We start from the raw sequence: 23,271 nt of genomic DNA on the forward strand, positions 1-23,271 counted from the left end.
AGGAAACATTTAAAAGTGTATATAAAACAGAAATTCAGAAGACAACACAATGTACAACACAATCATAGAAGCATAATAAGTCTTATGTTAAGCTTAAAGTGAATTTTTTAAAGAGGAGGAACATGAACATACTAGAATTTGTATTTTTTATATAATCATTTGACATTCCTGGTATGAAAATTTTCCTTTTGTTGATGTTTGTCAAATTCATAATAATGGTAAAGAAAATTTGTAAATACAACTTCAGAGCTCTAAGCAGTATAGTGACCTATAATGACTAGAAGAATGTTGATGAATCATGCTTTCCTTTTCTTTTCAGAAAGGCAATGGACTACAGATACATAATGAAACATGCAATTTTCAGACAGAATATGATTTGTTTTGCTTAACTGTACTTACTGATTACATTGGAAGATTTTTTATTTAAGGAAAGCAGAGAAAATTCATGGATAGTAAGAATGATGCAAAAAAGAAGAGAGTGGTTAAAAATCACACAAACCAGCAGAAAGTAGTTTAAAAGGAGACACAGAAAAGCTAGGCAATATTATTATTACTATGTTATTTTAACTGTTAATTTTAATGTTATATGCAATAGAAGTTGCTTCATCAGAGGACAAGAGGAATCAAGCCTTTCTTTGACTTGCTTGACTTGCTTGATTGAGTTGGCAACAGGAGTTAGAAATTGCCTCATGTTGGCATAGATGGTTGCTATGGCATAGATGGAAGACACTCTGCTAGACCTCTTGTTACTTTCCCTTAGGAGGCAGTCTGTTGCCAGCTCAATCTCCTAAATAGGTTTGTAGAGGACTTCCAGGGCAAAGAGGGGAGAAATCTACACTGTAACCTCAGACCTTCAATTGCCTGCTCTGTCTGTCTTATAGAAGATGAAGAAGGAAGTTGGTGAGAAATGGAACTTATTTCTCTTGTTTGGAAAATTTGCCTTTTTTCTACTGGGACACCCTTTCCTGCCCAATTTCTACTTTTCAGAAGAAAGAAAAGTAAATGGAGCTAGACCTACCATATGACAATGAGCCACCCATCTCACTCCAGTCCTTTCTCCAACATCTGTTGGGAAGGATGGTACTTTAATCCTATTTACCTCAATCTCCTCTTCTGTAAGTTGAGCTTGAGAAACATGGAAAACCACTCCTGTATCTTTTCGAAGAAAACTCCATATGGGTTCATGAAGATTTGGACAAATCGTATATTAGGATAGCTCTTTATTTCCTCCATACAAAATTTGCACTTATCATAAAGACACACAAATAAATGTACATTGATAAAAAAAACAACTTAAAATAGTATGCAATAAATTATAACTACTGTTATACTCTCCTAGGTGGTTGAGACAAACTTCAAAACATGTAGCCATTTGCAGGACTGCTGAGGCCTTTTATATTTAACCACAGCTCTTCATTGTCCAAATTATTTCCCCCAGGTCTATATACAGTGCAGTTGATAACATCTGGGATCTAGAGTCAGGAGACCTAAATACAAATCCAGCTTCAGATATTTATCTCTGTGACTTTGGTCAAGTCATAACCTCTCTCTACCTCAGTTTCCTGAACTGTAAATTGGGCTGATAAAAGCACCTACCAGAGAGGATTATTGTAAAGGTCAAATAGGATAATATTTGTAAAATGCTTAGCTCAGTACTGGAACAGAATAGATGCTTAATATACTATTGTGCCCCTGAAACCACTGATTCAATTGCCCTTGGTTCACCATGGAGAAAAAAAAGGGAAAAATGGGATAATTTGGAAAATCCCAGAAAATTTAAAAAGTTACTGGCTCATAAGTTTCAAATCTACTGTCAGGTGAGTATAGTTTTGCTTATCATTAAGGTTTCCAAAAATTATTATCTAATATCTTCTGGTAAAATGTATAGGACAAAGTTCATCACTAACAATAGCATAAATGAAGCCATATTTAAAATAATTGTGATAATATTAATTTTACCAGTTTGTCAGAACTTATTAGGACATCAATATTTTTATCTTGTAATGTGACTAATAAAGATATAATACTGGAAGATCTGTCAGCACTGCCATTTTCTCTTTGTTTACTTGCTTTACAATATTACTGCAATTAAATTTTCTGAGAATGCTTGAAAGAATTTACTCATTAATCTCTGTTTCCTTTTTTCTCTCTTTGGTAGTTCATTGATGACTCATTCAATTTTTCCTTAAGAAATTAGGTTTTTAGTTTGTCTATTTTCTGTTACTCTGGCTAATTTATACATAATATATATATACATTATCATAATGTAGGAACTTTCCTTTTGATTGTTCTCTAATTTGAGTCAAATGCAAAAATCATACACATCAGGGTTAATCATAAAAGACAGAGAAAGCCAGGAAAATTTTCATGATATTGGATTGTACAATAGATTTATGATCCTATTCAATAAATATGTATTGCTAATTGCGTGTAATGAAAATATTAATGTGTTATAGTATAAAGAAATATTCTAGTGATAATGAATATCCTCACTCATAATTTTGTATTTTGTGTCTGAAGGGAAAGACCTCAGGTAGGAGAAATAATCTATCCCTATCCAGATGTCATTAGCAGAGGAGATGCAACATTGAGAGCTCTCATTGAAAACCAGGTAATATTCACTTTCTTATACCAGTAATGTGTATATGTGTGTATGTATATATATATGTATATATATACAAACATGTATATATATATATAATATTATATATAGATAGCTACAAAATGTGTAAGAAGAATTTACTACAACAACTATTGCTCCTCCTCCTCCTCCTCCTCCTCCTACTATTACTATCCCACAGGGTGTGAAAAGGAAAACTAAAACAAGTTCTGGACTTTCTGCCACTGAGTTGGAACAAACAACAGTGGGAATATTATAGAGAGAGGATATTGACAAGACACAGTTGGTGGGGGAAGGGGCAACTGGGAGTTGCAGTTGGCCTTGTGACTCGACACTTCCTTCCTGGCCCTGGAACTAGTAGGAGACCTTGCTCCCTGTCTCTGGATAGAAGTGGCTCTATTCCTGAATTTCCCAACTGTGTGCTATCCCTGTATTCCTGTGATCGTGTCATTGACATAAGGACTTAAGGGAAGCAGTTTGAACTGTAAGGCCAGTCTTTAAGGGTGTCAGCCTGACCAACCAACTCTGAAAGTCAGAACTTTTATTCTTCTCACTGTCTCCTGCTAAGACTTTTGAAATTAAGAAAGCTAGCACAGATATAGCATAGACAGGAATAAGAGAAACCCTCCACCAGTCTGTGAGGCCTGGCCTCAGCTCAAAAGCTGAGAGAGACTCAAACCTTATCTAGGGAAATCCCTCTTCCCTCTTTCCTGATGCCTCTCCAATCCAAACTTGTTATTAAAATTTATCTTTATTTGAATATCGCAGTCAGATAAGAGAACTAACATGTCAGGGGACATAGATGGAGCTAAACCTCAGGACAGCCATTTAACTATAAATGGTCCTTATTGGACCCCTGCTGAGTGACCTTGGTCTGGGGGAGGCTTGTCCCTCAGGAGGGTCCGTGCTCACTTGCTCTGGGGCAAATTCAGCATCAATCCATAGAGAAAACATCCCTGCAGGCTATCATAAGTGTCCCATTTCTCAGGAACCTCATATTTTTTCAAAAATAGCCTCTCTGCAGGGGGCATCTCTCTCCTTTTGCCTCACTGGCAGCCATATTCCCTGTCTCCCTTCAACTCCTCCATTCCCTGCTACAAATCTTCCATATCCCCTGTTCTTCAATCCCACGCCATTTTCCCTATAAATATTACAAGAGCTCTGTCCCAGCCTCTTTTCCTTTCTCCTTCTAAACTGTTTCACTCAAGGATCTCGGCAATTCCAACAGATTCAATCAACATCTTTATGCTGCTAATTCTAAAATCTAGTCCTAATCTTTTTGCTGACCTGTTTAATATCTTTGACTGCCTTTCAGACATCTTAAATTAATGCCTAGTAGGCCTCTTAAAGTCATTATGTACAAAATTGAATTCATTTTCTTTCCAATCCAAATCTCCCTTTGTCCTAACTTCCCTATAATTGTGGAGGGTATTACCATCCCCTCAGTCACCCAGGCTTTCAAAGTCAGTGTCAACTTCTCTTCTCACTTTCTTTTCTGATGCCAAGGCTTGTTCATATTCTCTTCATAATATCTGTTGCATATACCACTTTCTCTTCTCTGACACTACTACCACCATAGTGCAAGTCTGCATCACCTTGTGCCTGTACTATGGCAAAAGCCTGCCATAAATCTCTTCTATTCCAGACTCTCCTTCATTTAGTTATTGAATTACTTTTCCTAAAATTAGGTCTGATGTCACTCTCCTATTCAATAAGCTCCAATGACCAGGATATTCTATCTGTCTAGTCTTCTTATACTGCCAAGTATTTTATAATTCCAGTGATACTGGCATCCTTGATGTTGCTTGAACAAAATGCTTTGACATTTCCACTGTATGTTCCCCATGCCTGGAATTCTTGGTCTCTTCATCTCTGCCCTCTTGACTTCCATGGATTCCTTTAAATCCCAGCTAAAATTTACCCTCTCCTCTCTTAATTCTAGTTCATGTTTCTAATGATTATTTCAAATTTATCTTATATTAAGTTCATTTGTACAGAGTTGTTTGCAGGGTGTTTCCCCCATTATACTGTGAGGTCTTGAGAACAGAGACTATATGTATTTCTTAATATTCCTGGCAAATAACAAATGTGTCATGAATATTTATTGACTGAACCAGATGACTCACTGACTATTCTGTCTTCTTTATTAGATTTTCACTAGGTTATGCCTACTAATTGTAGGGTCACCCAAGTTTCTTTCTTCAGATCTCTTCTCTCCTCTCTCTATGTTATTTTCCTTAATGATCTCATCAGCTGTGGTGATTTCACTTTTCACCTTTATGCAGATGACCCTCTGATCTATTTGTCTATCCCTAACTCCTCTCGTGATCTTGTACCTCAAACTGTCCATTAGGCATCTTGAACTAAATGTCATGTAGTGATTAAAGATATCTTAAATTCAACAAGCCCAATATTATTAGACATTATCTTTCCCCCCAAACCCAACCCTCTTCCTAACTTCCTATTGCCATTGAAGTACAACCATCCTCCCAGTTAACACTGTGTCACAACCTAATTTGTTACCCTAGACTGCTGACTTGAAACCTTCATATATAATATGATGTCACAATCTGTCATTTCATCCTTAGTAATATTATAAACATCCTCTTCTTTCCTCTCACATTGCCATTACCCTGGTACAGACTCATCATTTCGAGCTCAGATTATTTCTATAGTCTGCTAGTTAATCTCCCTGAATCAAGCCTCTTCTTACTCCAGGCCATTCTCCACTCATCTGTCTACAGCACAGATATAAGTGTGCCAATCTCCTATAAAGTATAGACAAATCTAAAAGATATAGATAGGCATTATATAGGTTTCTTTAAAAATGTAAATGCAATTATTTATTCCTTTATTTAGAAAGATGAGCAGAATTAAATAAAATGAAGGAAAATATCAATCAGGGGCATGAGGTCATAATTACATAGCTAATTCTATCTTGTTAGACACCTCAATTTCCAAGAATTGTATTAAAAACCTATCCATTATTGTTAACATAGGACCTATATGATGGTTAAAGAGAAAAGCTAATAAAAATTTACTGTCCTCTCTCTCCTTTCAAATTTCTGTCTCCCCCCAGAAGTAAATTTTGGAGAAATTAATATGCATGTAGTAGAATAGACAAATAGACCTAATAATTGAGCCATTTGCTTCCCCAGTTCATTTACATTTTCCAGGGAACAAAACAATTAACAACCTTTCTAATTTGTCAAGAGCAAAAGATGATCTTTTGCTTATGGAGCTTTAGCTTTGGGAGCTAGCTAACTGTTAAGGATTGGTATTTACTTGATAAAAATATTTAGCAGATGAAATCAAAGGAGCTCAAACATTAGATTCTTATCACAAAACAGCACTAATTCATGAAGTAGGTTAGATTAGTATTTTATAGCTAGAATAATATATGTATATATATATATATTATAGCTGCTTCCCACAGGTAATTATGGAGATGATTTTTTTCAAAACCAAATAAAGGTGTTCAATTTATTCCTATTCATTACTAGATTGAATCAAACATTCTACTCAGCTGAAGTATTTCAAACATTCTTATATTGTTGTCCAGTATATTAATTATTTATTCAAGATTAATATTTGGCTCCTATTTGATAAACATTCCATCTATATCTTTATCTAAGCCCTTGAAAAACATTTTGAATAGCACATAGCCTAGGACAAGTCATTTATGCACTGCACTAGAAATCTCTCTTCAAGTTGACATCAAACTATTAATGACTTTGGATCCCAGCCATTCAAATAGTTCTGTATCCAAATAACTCTACTGTTTTCTAAAAATATTGTGATATTTTGCTAAATACTTCCTAACTCCCAAGAGATTTCAAGGCTTTGTGAAAATTAAAAGCATCTCGTACACATAAAAGATTGGAATACATTCTCTAGTCAGTTTTAAGAAGGGATTTGGATGGACTATTTTGTGATAGAACTGGTAGACTAGAGCCACAGTCATTTGGAAGGAAATTAGTACAGACTTGTGGGTCAGAACAGAGTTAAATCAAATTTCCAAGAGACTGAGATTTGAGAGATTAAGAAAGATCCTAATGTGCGAAGGATTCTGAAGGTAGGGAATCCTTGGAGCCTTGGGAGGCTCAGAGTGGCAGAACTTCCAGCTGTCCTTTGTTCTGGGATTCTTGCCCTGATATTCCATTGCAGGCTTACATGTTGATTTAAAAACTAGACCTCATTTATTGATCTGTTCCTGGGATTAGAACCACACTGCTAAGTTTTAGAACTTGTTCTTGATCAGTACACAGATAGATCTCAGGCTTGGGACTCCTCTTCACCTTGGATCTGTGACTAGGAACTAATGGGTGACAGAGTTGTCAGATGGCACTTTTTCTGTACCCAGTGTTAGTTCAGGAACACTCCATGATCTCTTCCTGTCCTTGTGCTTAATTACTTGATCTCCTGATCAGAATTAGTCATCAGTGTCTATAGACCTCTTTCCCTCTAAGCCAACCTAGACTGCAAAAACAACTCTTTGGGGCTTCTCTTGGGCTTTCTCAGATGTTGTGGAGGAGGAACAGTGGGGAGATAGGCTATATTGCCTCTTCTCAGGTTACTATCTTGACTCTGAGTTACCATTTAACCATTTTGACACCTATAATCTAGAGTTTGAATTTCCTCTGTGGACAGGTTCTGCTCTCATAAACTATTTTTTTTTTGGTTATAAAAGTAAAATACTAGGAATTCATTTACACACATGTGCATGTATATACCTACATATGTGCTTTAAAACATGTCAAAAATCTGTCAGCTTCTTCTCAAAGCATAACATTCAAGATGCATCAACATTTTCTTGATTATATTTACCTGTTTATTGATATTTAAAACAAAATTGTCCTTGTCTCTTGTTTATTAACCAATAGCACTCTTATCTCTCTCTATTTCTGTTTATCTATCATTCTCTCTGTAGTAAATTATTTTTCATACTACTCAGAACATAGACTTATAATAAGTCTTAATATGTTCTCTTTGAGTATATCCTTAAAACTGATTTGATTTTTCATTGTTGTTTTTAAAAATAAACACAATTTTACAGTCTAATTCTTTATTTTAAACATCCTCTTGTCCTGTCTAGGAGAATTAGTCAGTGTTGAGTGATCAAATATCATATATTATATATTAAATATAATAAGAAATAGCATAATAGTTGATTAAGAAATATTGATTGGAGGAGAGGCAGAGTCAAGATGGTGGCATAGAGACAGCGAAAGTTCAGACCTCTGAAAACCCTTCCTTACCAATTACAAACTAAATGCTCCTAGGGGATTTAAAATCAAACCTAACAACAAGACAGAGCCAAGGAATCCTCCTGATGGACTCAATTCAAAAGATATGCCCCCCAAAAGGCAGAATTCCAGAACACACAGGTTTAAGGGGAAGGAAGAAGGAAGGTCCTGGGACCTCTACCCCACCTAGAGCTCTAAGCCTCTAGTGGCAGCTGGAACCACTGGGCAGGCAAAGGTGCTGGTCTGAAGCGAGTACCTTGTAGGTAGGCCTGTGCCAGGCTCAGAGCATCAAACAAGGCTGTGGGGAAGGAGCTGGAGAGGGAGCTCAGAGCAGACAGCCTGGTCACAGCTGGGGAGACCCTACATATTGCTCCCACCTTCCAGGAGGTTTTGGCCTCAGGGCACATCCAGCCCAATGCAGCTGCACTTAATCCCATCAAAAGTCTTCAGAGGTCATGGAAACTCAACCTCCAACACCCCTCCCTCACAGACTGCTGGACTTTAATTCAATCAAAGCCTCCAGAGGACAGGGAAGCTCAACCTGCAATACCCCTCCCCCACAGACTGCACTGAGAGATCTCCTGACAAAGCTCCGAGAGGGGAGATGGACAGAAAACCCCCAACCAAAAAAAAAAATGAGAGGAGCAAGAGCACAGACTACTGCAGGGTAGTAAAGAAGCTGTAAATATGAGCAAACAACAGAAAAAGAAAAAGAAATTACAATTAACAGCTTCTGTATAGGCAATGAACAAAGAGCAAATAGAACAAAGAAGGAGGAGGGAACATCAAGCAATAATACAGAAAAAACAGTGAACTGCATACAGGTTTTGGAAGAATTCAAAATACAATTCAAATCACAATTAAGAGAGGCTGAAGGCAATTGGGAAAAGAACTTAAAAACTAAGATAAGTTATATGGAAACTGAAAATAGTGTCTTAAAAGCCAAAATCAACCAGCTTGAAAATGAGGCAAAGAAGACGAAAGATGAGACAAAGAAGATGAAATATGAGGCAAGGGAGATGAAATATGACCTCCAAAGAAAATCAGACCATAAGGAGAAAGATGACCAAAAAGCCAGGGATGAAATCCAGTCTTTATAAGAACCTGAATAAAACAACCAGAAGTAAGTGACTTCACAAGGCAGCAGGACACTAGAAAACAAAATCAAAAGAATGAAAATATTGAGGAAAATATGAGGCATCTCATTCACAAAACAGAAGATTTAGAAAATCATTCCAGGAGAGACAACTTAAGAATCATTGGTCTAGCAGAAGACCATAACAAAAGAAAAAGCCATGACGTCATACTTAAAGGAAATTATCCAAGAAAACTGCCCCAATATTCTAGAACAAGAGGGAAAAGTGGAGAGGGAAAGAATCCACAGATTACCTCCTGTACTTAATCCCCAACTGATAATACCCACGAGCAGTTAATGTTTTTCAATTGCTCAAGTTTAGTTTTAGTTGTGTGGAGAGTGTTTTGTAGTTGTGTTCATGTAGTTCCTGTGTTTGTCTCGGAGATAGATTCCTAGGTATTTTATTTTGTCTAAGATGATTTTGAATGGAATTTCTCTTTCTAGTTTTTGATGCTGAGCCGTGTTGGAGATATATAGAAATGCTGATGACTTATGTGGGTTTATTTTGTATCCTGCAACTTTGCTAAAGTTGTTAATTATTTAGATTAGCTTTTTGGTTGAATCTCTAGGATTCTTTAAGTACACCATCATGTCATCCGCAAAGAGCGATAATTTGGTCTCCTCCTTGCCTATTTTAATGCCTTCAATTTCTTTTTCTTCTCTAATTGCTACTGCTAGTGTTTCTAGTACAATGTCAAATAATAGAGGTGATAATGGGCATCCTTGTTTCACTCCTGATCTTATTGGGAATGCATCTAGTTTATCCCTAGTGCAGATGATATTAGCTGATGGTTTTAGATATATACTGTTTATTGTTTTTAGGAACGACCCTTCTATTCCTGTGCTTTCCAGTGTTTTTAATAGGAATGGGTGTTGTATTTTATCAAAGGCTTTTTCTGTGTCTATTGAAATAATCATGTGATTTTTGTCGGTTATTTATTTTACATTTTGTGATTCTTTCTATGTCTTGCTTGGTTTTAAAGTCTTTCCCCTCCCAAAGGTCTGACATCTATACTATTCTATGTTTACCCAATTTACTTATGGTTTCCTTCTTTATGTTTAAGTCTTTCACCCATTTTGAATTTATCTTGGTGTAGGGTGTGAGGTGTTGATCAATTCCTAATCTCTCCCACACTGTCTTCCAATTTTCCCAGCAGTTTTTATCGAATAGTGGATTTTTGTCCCAAAAGCTGGAATCTTTGGGTTTATTGTATACTGTCTTGTTGAGGTCACTTGCCCCCAGTCTATTCCACTGATCCTCCTTTCTGTCTCTTAGCCAGTACCAAATTGTTTTGATGACTGCTGCTTTGTAATATAGTTTGAGGTCTGGGACTGCAAAGCCCCCCTCATTTGTGTTTTTTTTTTCATTATTTCCCTGGATATCCTTGATCTTTTGTTATTCCAAATGAACTTTGTTATGGTTTTTTCTAAATCAGTAAAGAAATTTTTTGGGAGTTCCATGGGTATGGCACTAAATAGATAAATAAGTTTGGGTAGGATGGTCATTTTTATTATATTGGCTCATCCTATCCATGAGCAGTTAATGTTTTTCCAATTACTCAAGTCTAGTTTTAGTTGTGTGGCGAGTGTTTTGTAGTTATGTTCATATAGTTCCTGTGTTTGTCTCGGGAGATAGATTCCTAGGTATTTTATTTTGTCTAGGGTGATTTTGAATGGGATTTCTCTTTCTAGTTTTTGCTGCTGAGCTGTGTTGGAGATATATAGAAAAGCTGATGACTTATGTGGGTTTATTTTGTATCCTGCAACTTTGCTAAAGTTGTTGATTATTTCAATTAGCTTTTTGGTTGAATGGTAGGAATGGGTGTTGTATTTTATCAAAGGCTTTTTCTACATCTATTGAGATAATCATGTGGTTCTTGTTGGTTAGCTTGTTGATGTGGTCAATTATGTGGATGGTTTTCCTAATATTGAACCAGCCCTGCATCCCTGGTATAAATCCTACTTGATCATGGTGGAAAATCCTTCTGATCACTTGCTGGAGTCTTTTTGCTAGTATCCTATTTAAGATTTTTGCATCTATATTCATTAGAGAGTTTGGTCTATAGTTTTCTTTCTCTGTTTTTGACCTGCCTGGTTTTGGAATCATTACCATGTTTGTGCCATAAAAGGAGTTTGGTAGAACTCCCTCTTTGCTTATTATGTCAAATAGTTTGTATAGTATTGGGATTAACTGTTCTCTGAATGTTTGATAGAATTCACTGGTGAATCCATCAGGCCCTGGGGATTTTTTCTTAGGAAGTTCTTTGATGGCCTGTTGGATTTCATTTTCTGATATGGGATTATTTAAGAATTCTATTTCTTCTTCTGTTAGTCTAGGCAGTTTGTATTTTTGTATATATTCATCCATTTCACTTAAATTGGTATATTTATTGCCATATAATTGGGCAAAGTAATTTTTAATGATTGCCTTAATTTCCTCTTCATTGGAGGTGATGTCCCCCTTTTCATCTTTGATGCTATCCTTCCCTAATTCTAACCTTTCTTCTTCAGCTCTAACTTTTTTAACCAGTGATTTACTTTAAATCAGTCCCCCTAGTCCCCTCCCTTGATAGGTTTCCCTTTCTACCCCTCCCTTTTGCCCTTCCTTCTCCCTCTGCTTCCCTCCCTTTTTGTGTTCCCTTTCTCCCACCCCACCTTGGTTTTCCCTTCTCCTTTTCCCTGTTGGATAAGGTAGAATTTAAGATCCCAATGGATCTGGATACTCTTCCCTCTCAGAGTTGATTTCAGTGAGAGTAAGGTTTAAGTAAAAACTCTCTTCCTCTCCTTCTTATAGGAGTTTTCTTCCCCTCCCCTTCCCATGTGTATATTTGTGTGAGAAAGATTATTCTATTTAGTTTCCCCCCCCCTACTTCTTGGAGTATATCTTAGTACCATCAACGATTCCCCCCTACATTTTCCTTTCTATTCCTGCCTTTCTCTATATCATCTTGATGCCCCAAACATTCCCTATGCCTGATTCTTCTTACTACTCTAATGATGCACATAATTTTTGAGAGTTACAAATTACATTTCCCCCACATACTAATATATATAAATTGATATAAATGTAGTCCTTATAGAAGAGAGTTTGAATAAAAGAAAAAGATAACATTTTTCTCCTTTTCCCTTTCCTTCATATTTACCTTTTCAGGTATTCCATGCTTTCTGTTTTTCAATATCAAACTTTCCACAGAACTCTGGTCTTTTCTTTGTAAAAACTTGGAAATCTATTTTGTTGAATGCCCATACTTTCCCCTGGAATTATATCGTCAGTTTTGATGGATAGCTGATTCTTGGTTGAAGACCCAGCTCTCTTGCCTTTCTGAAAATCATGTTCCATGCCTTACGGTCATTCAGAGTGGAAATTGCAAGGTCTTGTGTGACCTTGATTGGCTTTCCTTTATATCTATATTGTCTTTTTCTGACTTCTTGTAAGATTTTTCCTTTTGCTTGAAAGCTTTGGAATTTGGAAATTACATTCCTATGAGTTGTCTTTTGGGGATTTAGTGTAGAGGGTGTTCTGTGAACTCTTTCAATGCCTGTATTGCCCCCTTGTTCTAGAATCTCTGGGCAGTTTTCTTTGATTATATCTTGTATTATAATGTTGAGATTACTATTTATTTCTGGCTTTTCTGGTAGGTCAATTATTCTCAGATTGTCTCTCCTTCCTCTATTTTCCAAGTCTATCACCTTGTCAGTGAGATATTTTATGTTCTCTTCTAATTTCTTGGTCTTTTGGCTTTGCTTTATTAATTCTTGCTCTTTTGCAAGATCATTGTCTTCCAGTTGCCTGATTCTGACCTTTAAAGCTTGGTTTTCCTTTTCAGTTTGGTCAAGCTGTTTCTGTAGTTGCGTTTTTTCATGCTTCATATTGTTGAATTCCTTTTTCATTATTTCCCACTTTTCCTGCCAGAAGGCTTCCATCTTTTTGATCATTTCCATTTTAAATTCTTCAAGAGTTTGTGGAGAGTTTCCATTGCCTTTGGAGGATTTTAGATCATTTGCTTGTGTTTCCTCTTCTATCTCCTCTGTATTTTGTATTTTTGCTCCATAAAATGTGTCCAAAGTCACCTCCTTCTTTTTGCTTTTCTTGGTGTTCGAAGGTTTTTGTACTTCTGTACTGTTTGCCATTTCTATCTGAGTGAGGAAGACTGGCTCTTAGTGTATCTGGCTGATGGTCTGAGGCTTTAGCCCCAGGCAAATTGTCTGTTCTCCGCAGTTGCTCTGTCTTCCCAGGGAATCCCAGGGTTTATCCTCCCCTGCCTGCCAGCGTTTTGGGTGTTATTGCTATCAGTTCCCTCCGGTTGCTTCTCCACTCCCTTACTTCCAAGCTCTGAGCCTGGCACAGCACTGTCTGCAAGGTACCTCAGTGCCTTTGCTGGCCCGGTGCTTTCTGTTCTTTCAGAAGATCCTGCACTCTAAGGGGGGGGAGGGGTCCTGGCATCCCTGGGCTCTGAGGGCTCCTGATGGGATTAAGTTCAGCTGGTTTGGGCTGGATGAGCCCCAAAGCAAAAAAACAAACAAAAAAGAAAAAAAAAACCTCCTCTGTGGTCTGTGTTGGATGGAAGGACCCAGCTCCTTCCCAACCCAGGTCAGGTTGTTTTCAAGGTGCATCCTTCAGAATAGCCAGCCCTGAGGCCCTATTGCTGGCCCTGTGGTTCCCCCTGCTGCCATGGTCTCAGTGCTCTGGGTTGGGGGGGATGGGTCCTGGGCCCTTCCTTCTGCCTTCCCCTTAGATCTGAGTGATCTAGGATTCTGGCTTTTGGGGGGGTGTACCTTTTGATCCGAGTCCAGAAGGAGGGTTCCCTGGGTCTGTCCTGTTGTTCAGTTTGAATTTTGGTGCCCTAGGAGTATTCAATTTGTGATCAGTAAGGAAGGGTTTTCAGAGGTCTGAACTTTTGCTGCCTCTAAGCCGCCATCTTGACAGGAAGTCCCAAACTCTTAATAAGCACATGAAAAAGTGTTCTAAATCTCTTATAATCAGGAATGGAAATCAAAATGACTCTGAGGTATCACCTCACACCTACCAGATTGGCTAACATGACAGCAAAGGAAAGTAATGAATGCTGGAGGGGATGTGTCAAAGTTGGGACATTAATGCATTGCTGGTGGAGTTGGAATTGATCCAACCATGCTGGAGGGCAATTTGGAACTATGCCCAAAGTGCGATTAAAGACTGTCGGCCCTTTGATCCAGCCATAGCACTGCTGGGTTTGTACCCCAAAGAGATAATAAGGAAAAAGACTTGTACATAAATATTCATAGATGAGCTTGTTGTGGTGGCAAAAAATTTGGAAAATGAGGGAATGCCCTTCAATTGGGGAATGGCTAAACAAATTGTGGTATATGTTGGTGATGGAATACTATTGGCTCTGAGGAATAATAAAGTGGAGGAATTCCATGGGAACTAGAACGACCTCCAGGAATTGATGCAGAGTGAGAGGAACAGAACCAGGAGAACATTGTACACAGAGACTGATACATTGTGGTACAATCGAATGTAATGGACTTCTCCATTAGTGGCAATGCAGTGATCCTGAACAACTTGGAGAAATCTACGAGAAAAACCACTATCCACATTCAGAGGAAAAACTGTGGGAGTAGAAACAGAGAAGAAAAACAACTACTTGATTACATGGGTAAATGAGCATATGATTGGTGATGTAGTCTCTAAATGAACATCCTAGTGCAAACACCAACAAAACGGAAATACATTCTGATTAAGTACACAAATAATGCCCAGTGAAATTGCGTGTTGGCTGTGGAAGAGTGGGTAGAGAGGAAGGAGGGAAATAATGTGATTATTGTAACCATGGAATAATGTTCTAAATTGACTAAATAAATAAATTAAAATAAAATAAATATTGATTGGTTAAGAAGGAGGCTGTTTCTACACACTCCAGAAAATAATGTGTGTTTATATATGTATCTATATCTATATCTATATAACATATATATATATATATGTTACATTATTGGTCTCAAAATTAAGAGTTTCCAACCAATCACAGTTAATCAGAGTGAAATCAATGTGGAAATTGAGAGACCTCCTCTAATCTGTAGTCTGCTATTTTTTTTCCACCAGGGAGTCTAGGTCTTGACTTCTGGTTATATTCTTAAAATTTTAAGCTGATATAATGTGTCCTTACTTAACAGAGTTTCTAAACTTCAGGGACCCTTCATCCTAAATGACTTCCAGCACCTCTTCCTTCTTTTGCTCGCCAGTAACCTACCAATATCCAAAAAACTTTATCAGTATTTCCTATAAAGCGTTCTAGAGGCTGATAAAATAGTGTTGTGGGTAAAGAATGACACTGGCATGTAGAAAAGGTCAGCATTCCAAAGTCTGATTCAGGTCCTTTTATCAGTTATGGGAAATTTGCTCCTTTCTTTATCTCCGTCGTACCTCAAATTCTTCTCTTTAGTTTGGAACTTGATAGCGTGTGTGTTTGCCTGTATGATGGGAGAATAATGTATATTCTCTTAGATGCTTATTTTCTATTTATTGGTTTTATGAAACTGTTTTCATCTTCTTTCTTTTTTATTCTTTCTCATAAAGGTTGGTTTGGAGGTGTGGGGAAATTTAGAAATGAAAGTAACATAAAAAGAGAATATGCCAATAGATGTATTTTAAATAAGCTTGATCCTGTGGAAATGATAAGGCCCAAGTGTAGATTCTGTACAAAAGAATTTGCTGCTACCCAATACTTCTTCCTTATGTTTTTTCCATAAAACTTTCTCGAAGCCAGGTTGGTAGGGCCAATAAAAAGGACTTTTTTCCAGGTCCTCTCTCTTAGGTAAGTGTTGTCATTGAGGAAGACAGAAGAAATCACTGTCTAAGGCTTAGGATATGGAAATATAAAATTGATACTCTCTACCAAGCAGAGGTTCTCCTATTGAATGATTTCCATTCTTTACAAAAATTAAAAAATAATTTTTCTTTCTAAGAATATAGATGTCGTCCTAACTGTAAAAGTAATAGGCAATGAATTGATTATGGATTATTAACTGATTAGATACTCTGCTTGTTGTGCTTACAAAATATTTTCAGTTTTTATCAGTGAAGTGAAGCTCATAAGTGAACTTCTCTTCAGGGCCAGGCACAAGGATGCTAAGGAGACTCTTGTTATATTAAAATAAACTATTCATTGAAAATATAAGGATAAAAAAGTATAACACTAAGGTATTCTAATTCCATCCAAATAAAACTCCCTGGTTCCACAAGGAACCACTTCTCTCATTTCCACGGGCTATACTGATACTTACTGATCTGACTAACCCAATATTTCACTATCCTACAATAAACTAAACACTATTATCCTTATACTTATTAACTTTGTCTCCAAGTTATAAAAATAACAAAGACTAGCTGGCTGAACCTCAATAAGAACCAAGTTAGGACTCTGAGCCTTAGCATACTCAGAGTCCAAACTAGAGACCAAGACTTTCTTTGGTCTTCTCAGATATAAAAACAATTTATGTAACAGCAATAGTCACTAGTGTTTCCCAAGTTGGAAAAGGGAAATCACTTAGCTCCTTCAGGTTTTTCCCTCCTTTTCTTCTACCTCTGATAGTGAGGAAAGAGAGAAAAGATGTCACCCCTTCCCAGAATTCTGACAGAGAGTGCTACTCTCTCAGAGTAACTGCCACTCCTAGAGACCAACTGCCACAGAAAAACCATTAAAAACTCCCACACACACTGTCAACATTTGAAATTGACACTGCCTTAGATCTGCTTCAAACCCCAATTCCTTCTCAAGCCAGCTTTTCTACTTCTTATCCCTAAACTAATACAACAAGACTCAAGTTCTAATATCAACCAAATTTAAATTTATCTTCATTTTAAAGGTAGAGTGTTATATAAAATTCCTAAGGGAAATAATGGGAAGTTTTCAGAAGCTAAATTTGATTAGAATGTTTTAAAATTGAAAATAATTCACTCATTCTTAGTTCAAACACTCTTATTTTCTGTTAAGAAATGATACCTTCTCAACAAGGTAATAGAGAATGTTTTCTCCCAGTTCATTACTAGTAATATTCCATGAGAAATCCCTTTTTTATGAAATTAGGTTTTTATAACATAGTGCTTGCACATATATCAATCTCTTTAATGAAACAAATTTTCTTGTGTACAACAGTGGAAGAAGGATGAGGAGCTGAGAATTCAATTAGAAGATCTATATCTGGCCCATTGTAAGAAACAACAAAGAAAAGAGGAAGTAGAGCACTTTAGAGAAATGATGAAAAGAAGGGAAGAAAAAGTACATAAGACAACCAAACCCTATGCACTATCTGGGCATACTTCCTCTGAGGAATCTGAGCCAAAGACTGATAGAAGTTCGTCAAATGAGTCAAGTGTGGAAGAGTCATACTGCAAAGGAAACCTTTGCAGTGAGTGATTTGGGAACACTTAAATGTCATTATCACTGTTGCAAGTCAAATTTCTTACAGGTAGTATCTCAATTCTTGTTAATGAGTCTTTAACAATGACACCCGAATATAAATTTTTCATTATAATTTTTTTAGGAGTTCACTTAATGTTTCTCCAATTGACTATCAACGCATATTCTTTCAGTAGATTTTGTTCACATAAAATCAGAAGTGGTTAGTATTCATGATACTTATGTGTTGAACAATCATAATTTTGTAATAAGCCACATGTGAATTATCTCTTAAAAATAAAAGGAAAAAATAGCATTGCTCTTATGATGAAAAATAAAAGAATAAAATATCTGACTCATATCTGAATTTTGTATTCCAAAATAAATACCTTTATGAACAGCTTGAATTCTTCTTTTTAAAATGAGTGCAGCTAAGCAAGAATAGACTTACTGGGGGCAGCTGGGTAGTTCAGTGGATTGAGAGCCAGGCCCAGAGATGGGAGGTCCTGGGTTCAAATTTGGCCTCAGACACTTCCTAGCTGTGTGACACTGGGCAAGTCACTTGACCCCCATTGCCTAGCCCTTACCACTCTTCTGCCTTAGAACCAATATATATATTGATTCTAAGATGGAAGGTAAGGGTTTTTATTAAAAAAAAAAAGAATAGACTTACTGTTGGACTATGTAATTATCTATAAGTAGATAATTATTTTAACTTGTTCAAAGTGGCTATAAAGATGATCTAGGATTATCTAAGGGTAACCAGGAGTTTAAACAGCTTTTTGTGTTCTTTCACTCTCTGATACACAATTCTCATGGAAAGAACCTAATATTGGGGTTTAAGGAAGGTTTCACATTTCTTTTCCATCTGGAAAATGGAGATGATAGCAGTTTCATCTTAAAATTTATAGGGTACATCATGGATCTTCAAATGAATATACTATCTGAATTATAGGTTTTATTTTATAAGGTATTGTTTGTTTAATGACCATGAGGTTGAAAAAAGAAATTCATGTCCATCTTTAATGTTAAAATTAATAGATTTCTGGTTACATTCAATCATAAGATTTCCAGACTTCTACATATTAAAACATATATCTTTATTAAAATAGTTAAGATTTATATTTAACAAAAAATTCACTAAACATAACTTAATGTCTTTACAACTTCTTATTAATTTATTTAAGCCTAATGTATTGCAAACACCTTGTTTAGAATTTTTCTTTATAATTGACCTCGAATCAGAATTGGCCAGGATACCCCAGGCTCATACTGAATTCCCAATTAGCTCCATCATTTTATCAAGGGTACAAATGGTATTATCAAGTTTCCAAATCCAATCCAAATACTCTTATAAAAAGTCACTCTAATTGATCAAAGGTTTTTTTTTTTTTGGTATAGCCCCCTCACTCTCTCTCTCTGTCTCTCCAAACATATATAAATTTATACACATACACACACATATATATTTGTACACACACTTATATATATATAATGCATATGTATGTATAGAATAATTTATGTCTGATTGTCTTGGCCGCAAAATGCTTCTGCCTTCAATAATTAGCACCTTTCCTTCTCTTAGATACCTTTCATTCTAATTGCTAAAAGTTTCTCCACAATAATAAGGATAAGAAGCAAAATGGCATCTCTTCTACATCTAAATTCTCCTAAACCTGAGAAAGTTTTCTTCTAATTTATGTACAATTTTATTTTGTTTCTCTTTCTAGAACAATAGATTAGCTCTTCCTCTAGTTGGAGTACTTCAGTTAAATCTCCATTTGAAGTTATTTCTGTGTCAGCCTTATGCTGATTCCCTTTCAATTCCATATAATTGCATAAATTTTGAAATGAATTGTCTCAAAAAGTTTAGAGGAACAAAGAATCAATTGCTTACACAGTTTTGATCATAAAATAATATGACTAATCTTACCTAAACTAATTTACATATTCAATGTCATTCCAATTAAATTATTAAAAAAGAAATTTGCTGAGCTAGAAAATATAATAGCAGAATTCATTTGGAAGAACAATAAAGTCAAGGATATCAAAGGAATTAATGAAAAAATGTTAAGGAAGGAAGTCTAGCAAGTATCAGATTTTAAATTATGCTAAAAAGTAATTTTCAGATCTGGAAATGGCTAAAAAAAAGAAAGGTAGATTATTGCAACAGAATAGATATTAACTAAAAAGATTATTGATATCTTATATTTGAAAAAGTGAAAATCCATGTTTTTAGGATAAGAATTATTTAGTAAAAATTATTGTGAAAATTAGAATGCAGTTTGACAGAAACTAGGCATAGCCCGATATCTTACACCATTTACTGAAATAAGATAAAAATGGATACATGATCTAGACATAAAAGGAGATATTACAGGAAAATTAGAAAAACAGAGAACATATTACTCATGTTTAGGAATGGGAAAGCAATTTATGACTAAACAAGAGATAAGAGCATTCTGACATATGAAATGGATAATTTTGATTACATTAAATTGAAAGGGTTTTATACAAATAAAATGAATGTAGCCAAGATTAGATAAAAGTAGAAAACTTGGAAAAATATTTTATAAACAGGTTCTTAGAGAGAGGTCATGTATCAAATATATAGAGAACTTTGTCAGATTTATAAAAAAATATAAATTAAATGACCAACAGATAGGAACAGTTTTTGGATGAAGAATTAAATGCCACTTACATGAAAAAATGCTCTGAATCATTACTGATTAGAGAAATGCAAATAAATATAATTCTGAGGTAGCATTTCATATCTATCACATTGACTAAAATGATAAAAGGGCAAAATAACAAATTGGATGGAATGTGGGAAAATGAGGACACTAAAACATTTAAACTGTGAATTGATCCAAGATTTTGGGAGTATAATATGGGATTATTCCCAGAGAGCTGTAAAACTGTGTATACTCTTGGATCCAGTAATATCATTGTTGGTGCTGTTTCCCAAGGTGATCAAGTTAAAAGGAAAGGAACTTATATGTTCTAAAATTTTTATAGCAGCTCTCTTTTTGGTGGCAAAGAACTGGAAACTGAGGGGATAGTCATCAATAGGGAAATGGTTTAACAAGTTGTAGCATATTATTGTGATAGAATACACTATGTGTATGTGCAGTGAAAAATGATGGGCAGGTTAATTTTAAAGCAAATAAACAACTATGGAGATATCTACTTGAAATGATGAAAAATAAAATGATTAGAACCACAAGAACACTATATAGAGCTATAGATTTATTGTTTGATGAATAAATTGTGAATGCTCACCTCCAGAGAAAGAATTAGTAAATCAATACATAAAAGACACAGGTTTTTATGTACATATACTTTTTGTCAAATGATACTTTCACTAAGATGGAGAGGGTTGGAGGAAAATATTTGGGTATTTTAATATAACTAATAAATGGGGTCGAGGGGTAGAGCAAAGATGGTGGCTTAGGAGCAACAAAATCCCAAACCTCTCCAGCAATCCTTCTATACAAATCTTCAAAATGAGAAAACAGAAATCCAAGTGCAACAAGAAGAAGCCATGGGACTTCCCTGCTGAACAGAAATTGAAAGGTAGGTACAAAGAGTCTATTTTCACAAAATAAGGGAGAGATATGCTGGCTGAACACCCTCCCCTTACCCACTGCACAGAGACCTAGGATAAGACCAAACTGGCTGTGTGAGCCCCTGGCAGAGGCTGCAGTCCCTAGGGAATGCCTCTGACTCACCACATGAGGTCCAGGGCTCTGACAATGGTTAGCCGGGAGCAACTGGGGACAGGGGGTGGAGAGTGGCCACATGTCTATCCACCCTCAGCTCCACTGGCTACAGTGAAGAATTTTCCCCAGGGGAGTCTAGCTCAGCAGGTTAGCTCAACCAATTGAATCCAGTATACCAGCAGAGGATTGAGAAAAGAAAAGATTCAGCCTCCAGGCATAGCTGCTGAAACACTCTGGTTCAGTAAACCAACAGAAAGGTAAATTTATAGTCCACAGAGTGGGAAAAAGGAAATAAATTGTTAAAAGTAAATAAAATGAGTAAAGAAGAAAAAAATGTTACAATTGAAAGCTTCTCTGTCAGTAAGGACCAAAGAACAGAAACAATTGAGGAGGACTAGAACCAATAAACATCAAGCAAATACTCAAAAAACAAACAAAAAGGGAATTGGACAAAGCTCTGGAGGAGCTCAAAAAGGAATTTAAAAATCAAACAAGACAGATTGAAGAAAATGGCAAAAGGAAAATAGTAGCCTAAAAAGCAAAATAGATCATTTGGCAACAGAGGCACAGGCATTGAAAACCATAATTGATCTGCTGGAAAATGAGGCAAAAAATGGAAGAAAGAATAACTTGAAAAGAAAAATGGACCAAAAGGAAAAGGAGAATCAAAAGGTCATGGAAGAAATTCAGTCTTTAAAAATTAGAATTGGGCAATTAGAAGCTAATGACCTCACAAGACACCAAGAAACAATAAAAAAAAAATCAAAGGAATGAAAAATAAAAGAAAATATGATACCTCATTGAGAAAACAACTGACTTGGAAAATATATCCAGGAGAGACAATTTAAGAATTATTGGACTACTCAGAAGTCATGACCATAAAAAAGCCTAGAAATCATACTAGAGAAAATTATCCAAGAACATTGCCCTGATATTCTTGAACAAGAGGGTAAAATAGAGATTGAAAGAATCCACAGACCAAATTAAATTCCAAAATGACAATTCCTAGAAATGTTTTACCCAAGTTCAAGAACTCCTAGGCCAAGGAGAAGATTAACTACAAACTGCTAGACAGAAATAATTCAAATATCATGGAGCCACAGTCAGGATTTCATAGGACCTGGCAGCATCCACACTGAAGGACTGTAAGGCATGGAATATGATATTCTGAAAGGCAAGGAAACTGGGTCTACAACCAAGAATCAACTACCCAGAAATACTGACAATATTCTTGCAAGCGAAAGTATGGTCATTTAATAAAATAGACGATTTCCAAGCAATCCTGAAGAAAAGACTAGATGTAAACAGAAAATTTGATGTCCAAATACAGAATTCAAGAGAAGAATAAAAAGGTAAATAAGAAAGGAAAAAATTAAGGGCTTCAATAAGGTCTAATGGCATGTATTCCTATATAGAAAGATGATATCTGTAACTCTTAAAAATTGCTATCATTATCACAATAGCTAGAAGAAATATACATGGAGGGTACAGTGGTAAGCTGTTTAGAATGATATGTCAAAAAATAAACTAGGGGTGAAAAAGAGGATAATACTAAGAGAAAGAGGTAAAATGGGATAAAATATATTACATGAAGAAGCGGGATGGGTGGGTGGCTGAACAAGACCAATACAATGGAAGAGAGTAAGAGGTTAATGATAGATAATACTGAAACCTTATTCTCATTGGAATTGGCTCAGAGAGGGAAGAAAAGTCATATCAATTGGGGTATAGAATTGTCTTTTGCCCTATCAAAAAGTAGAAGGATAATAAGAAATGAGGTGGTGGGGAGGGGAGTTATACAAGGGAGGGAGAGGTTGGGGGGATTAAAAAGGCCCTATAGTAAGAGCAGAATAAGAAGGGAGGTTGTGGGAAGGGGAGTAATATAAAGGAGGGGAAAAGTGGGGGAGACTGAATAAAAGGGAAACATTGGAGGGGAGGGTAAGAGGGAAAGGAGAAAGGTCAAGATTAAAGGAGGAAGTAAGTAATAATGAAGGGAAATACACAGTTGATAATCATTAATAATCATAATAAGGGCTCATGGAGAGGCAAATTTAAAATTAGTTGGAAACTGAATAATCCAGTTCTTTAAAACTGGTGGGTCAAAGAACAAATCATAGAAACTATTGCTGACTTCATTGAACAGAATGATAATGAGGTAATTAGATAA

General features: G+C 36.0%; 1 protein-coding gene across 2 annotated transcripts in view; it reads left to right on the forward strand.

Annotated features, from left to right (window-relative positions):
- The window catches only part of TMEM232 (transmembrane protein 232), a 183,299-nt gene extending 165,556 nt beyond the window's left edge, over window positions 1-17,743 (forward strand). For both annotated transcript variants that reach the window (XM_056824706.1, XM_056824705.1), the window contains exons 13-14: window positions 2,521-2,611; window positions 17,140-17,743. In XM_056824706.1, coding sequence (XP_056680684.1) covers window positions 2,521-2,611; window positions 17,140-17,400 — 352 coding nt within the window. In that variant the 3' untranslated portion in view covers window positions 17,401-17,743. The remainder of the gene's footprint in view (window positions 1-2,520; window positions 2,612-17,139) is intronic.
- Window positions 17,744-23,271: the final 5,528 nt, after the last annotated feature.

Source organism: Monodelphis domestica, chromosome 3 (assembly GCF_027887165.1).
Source record: "Monodelphis domestica isolate mMonDom1 chromosome 3, mMonDom1.pri, whole genome shotgun sequence".
Classification (NCBI taxonomy): Eukaryota; Metazoa; Chordata; class Mammalia; order Didelphimorphia; family Didelphidae; genus Monodelphis; species Monodelphis domestica.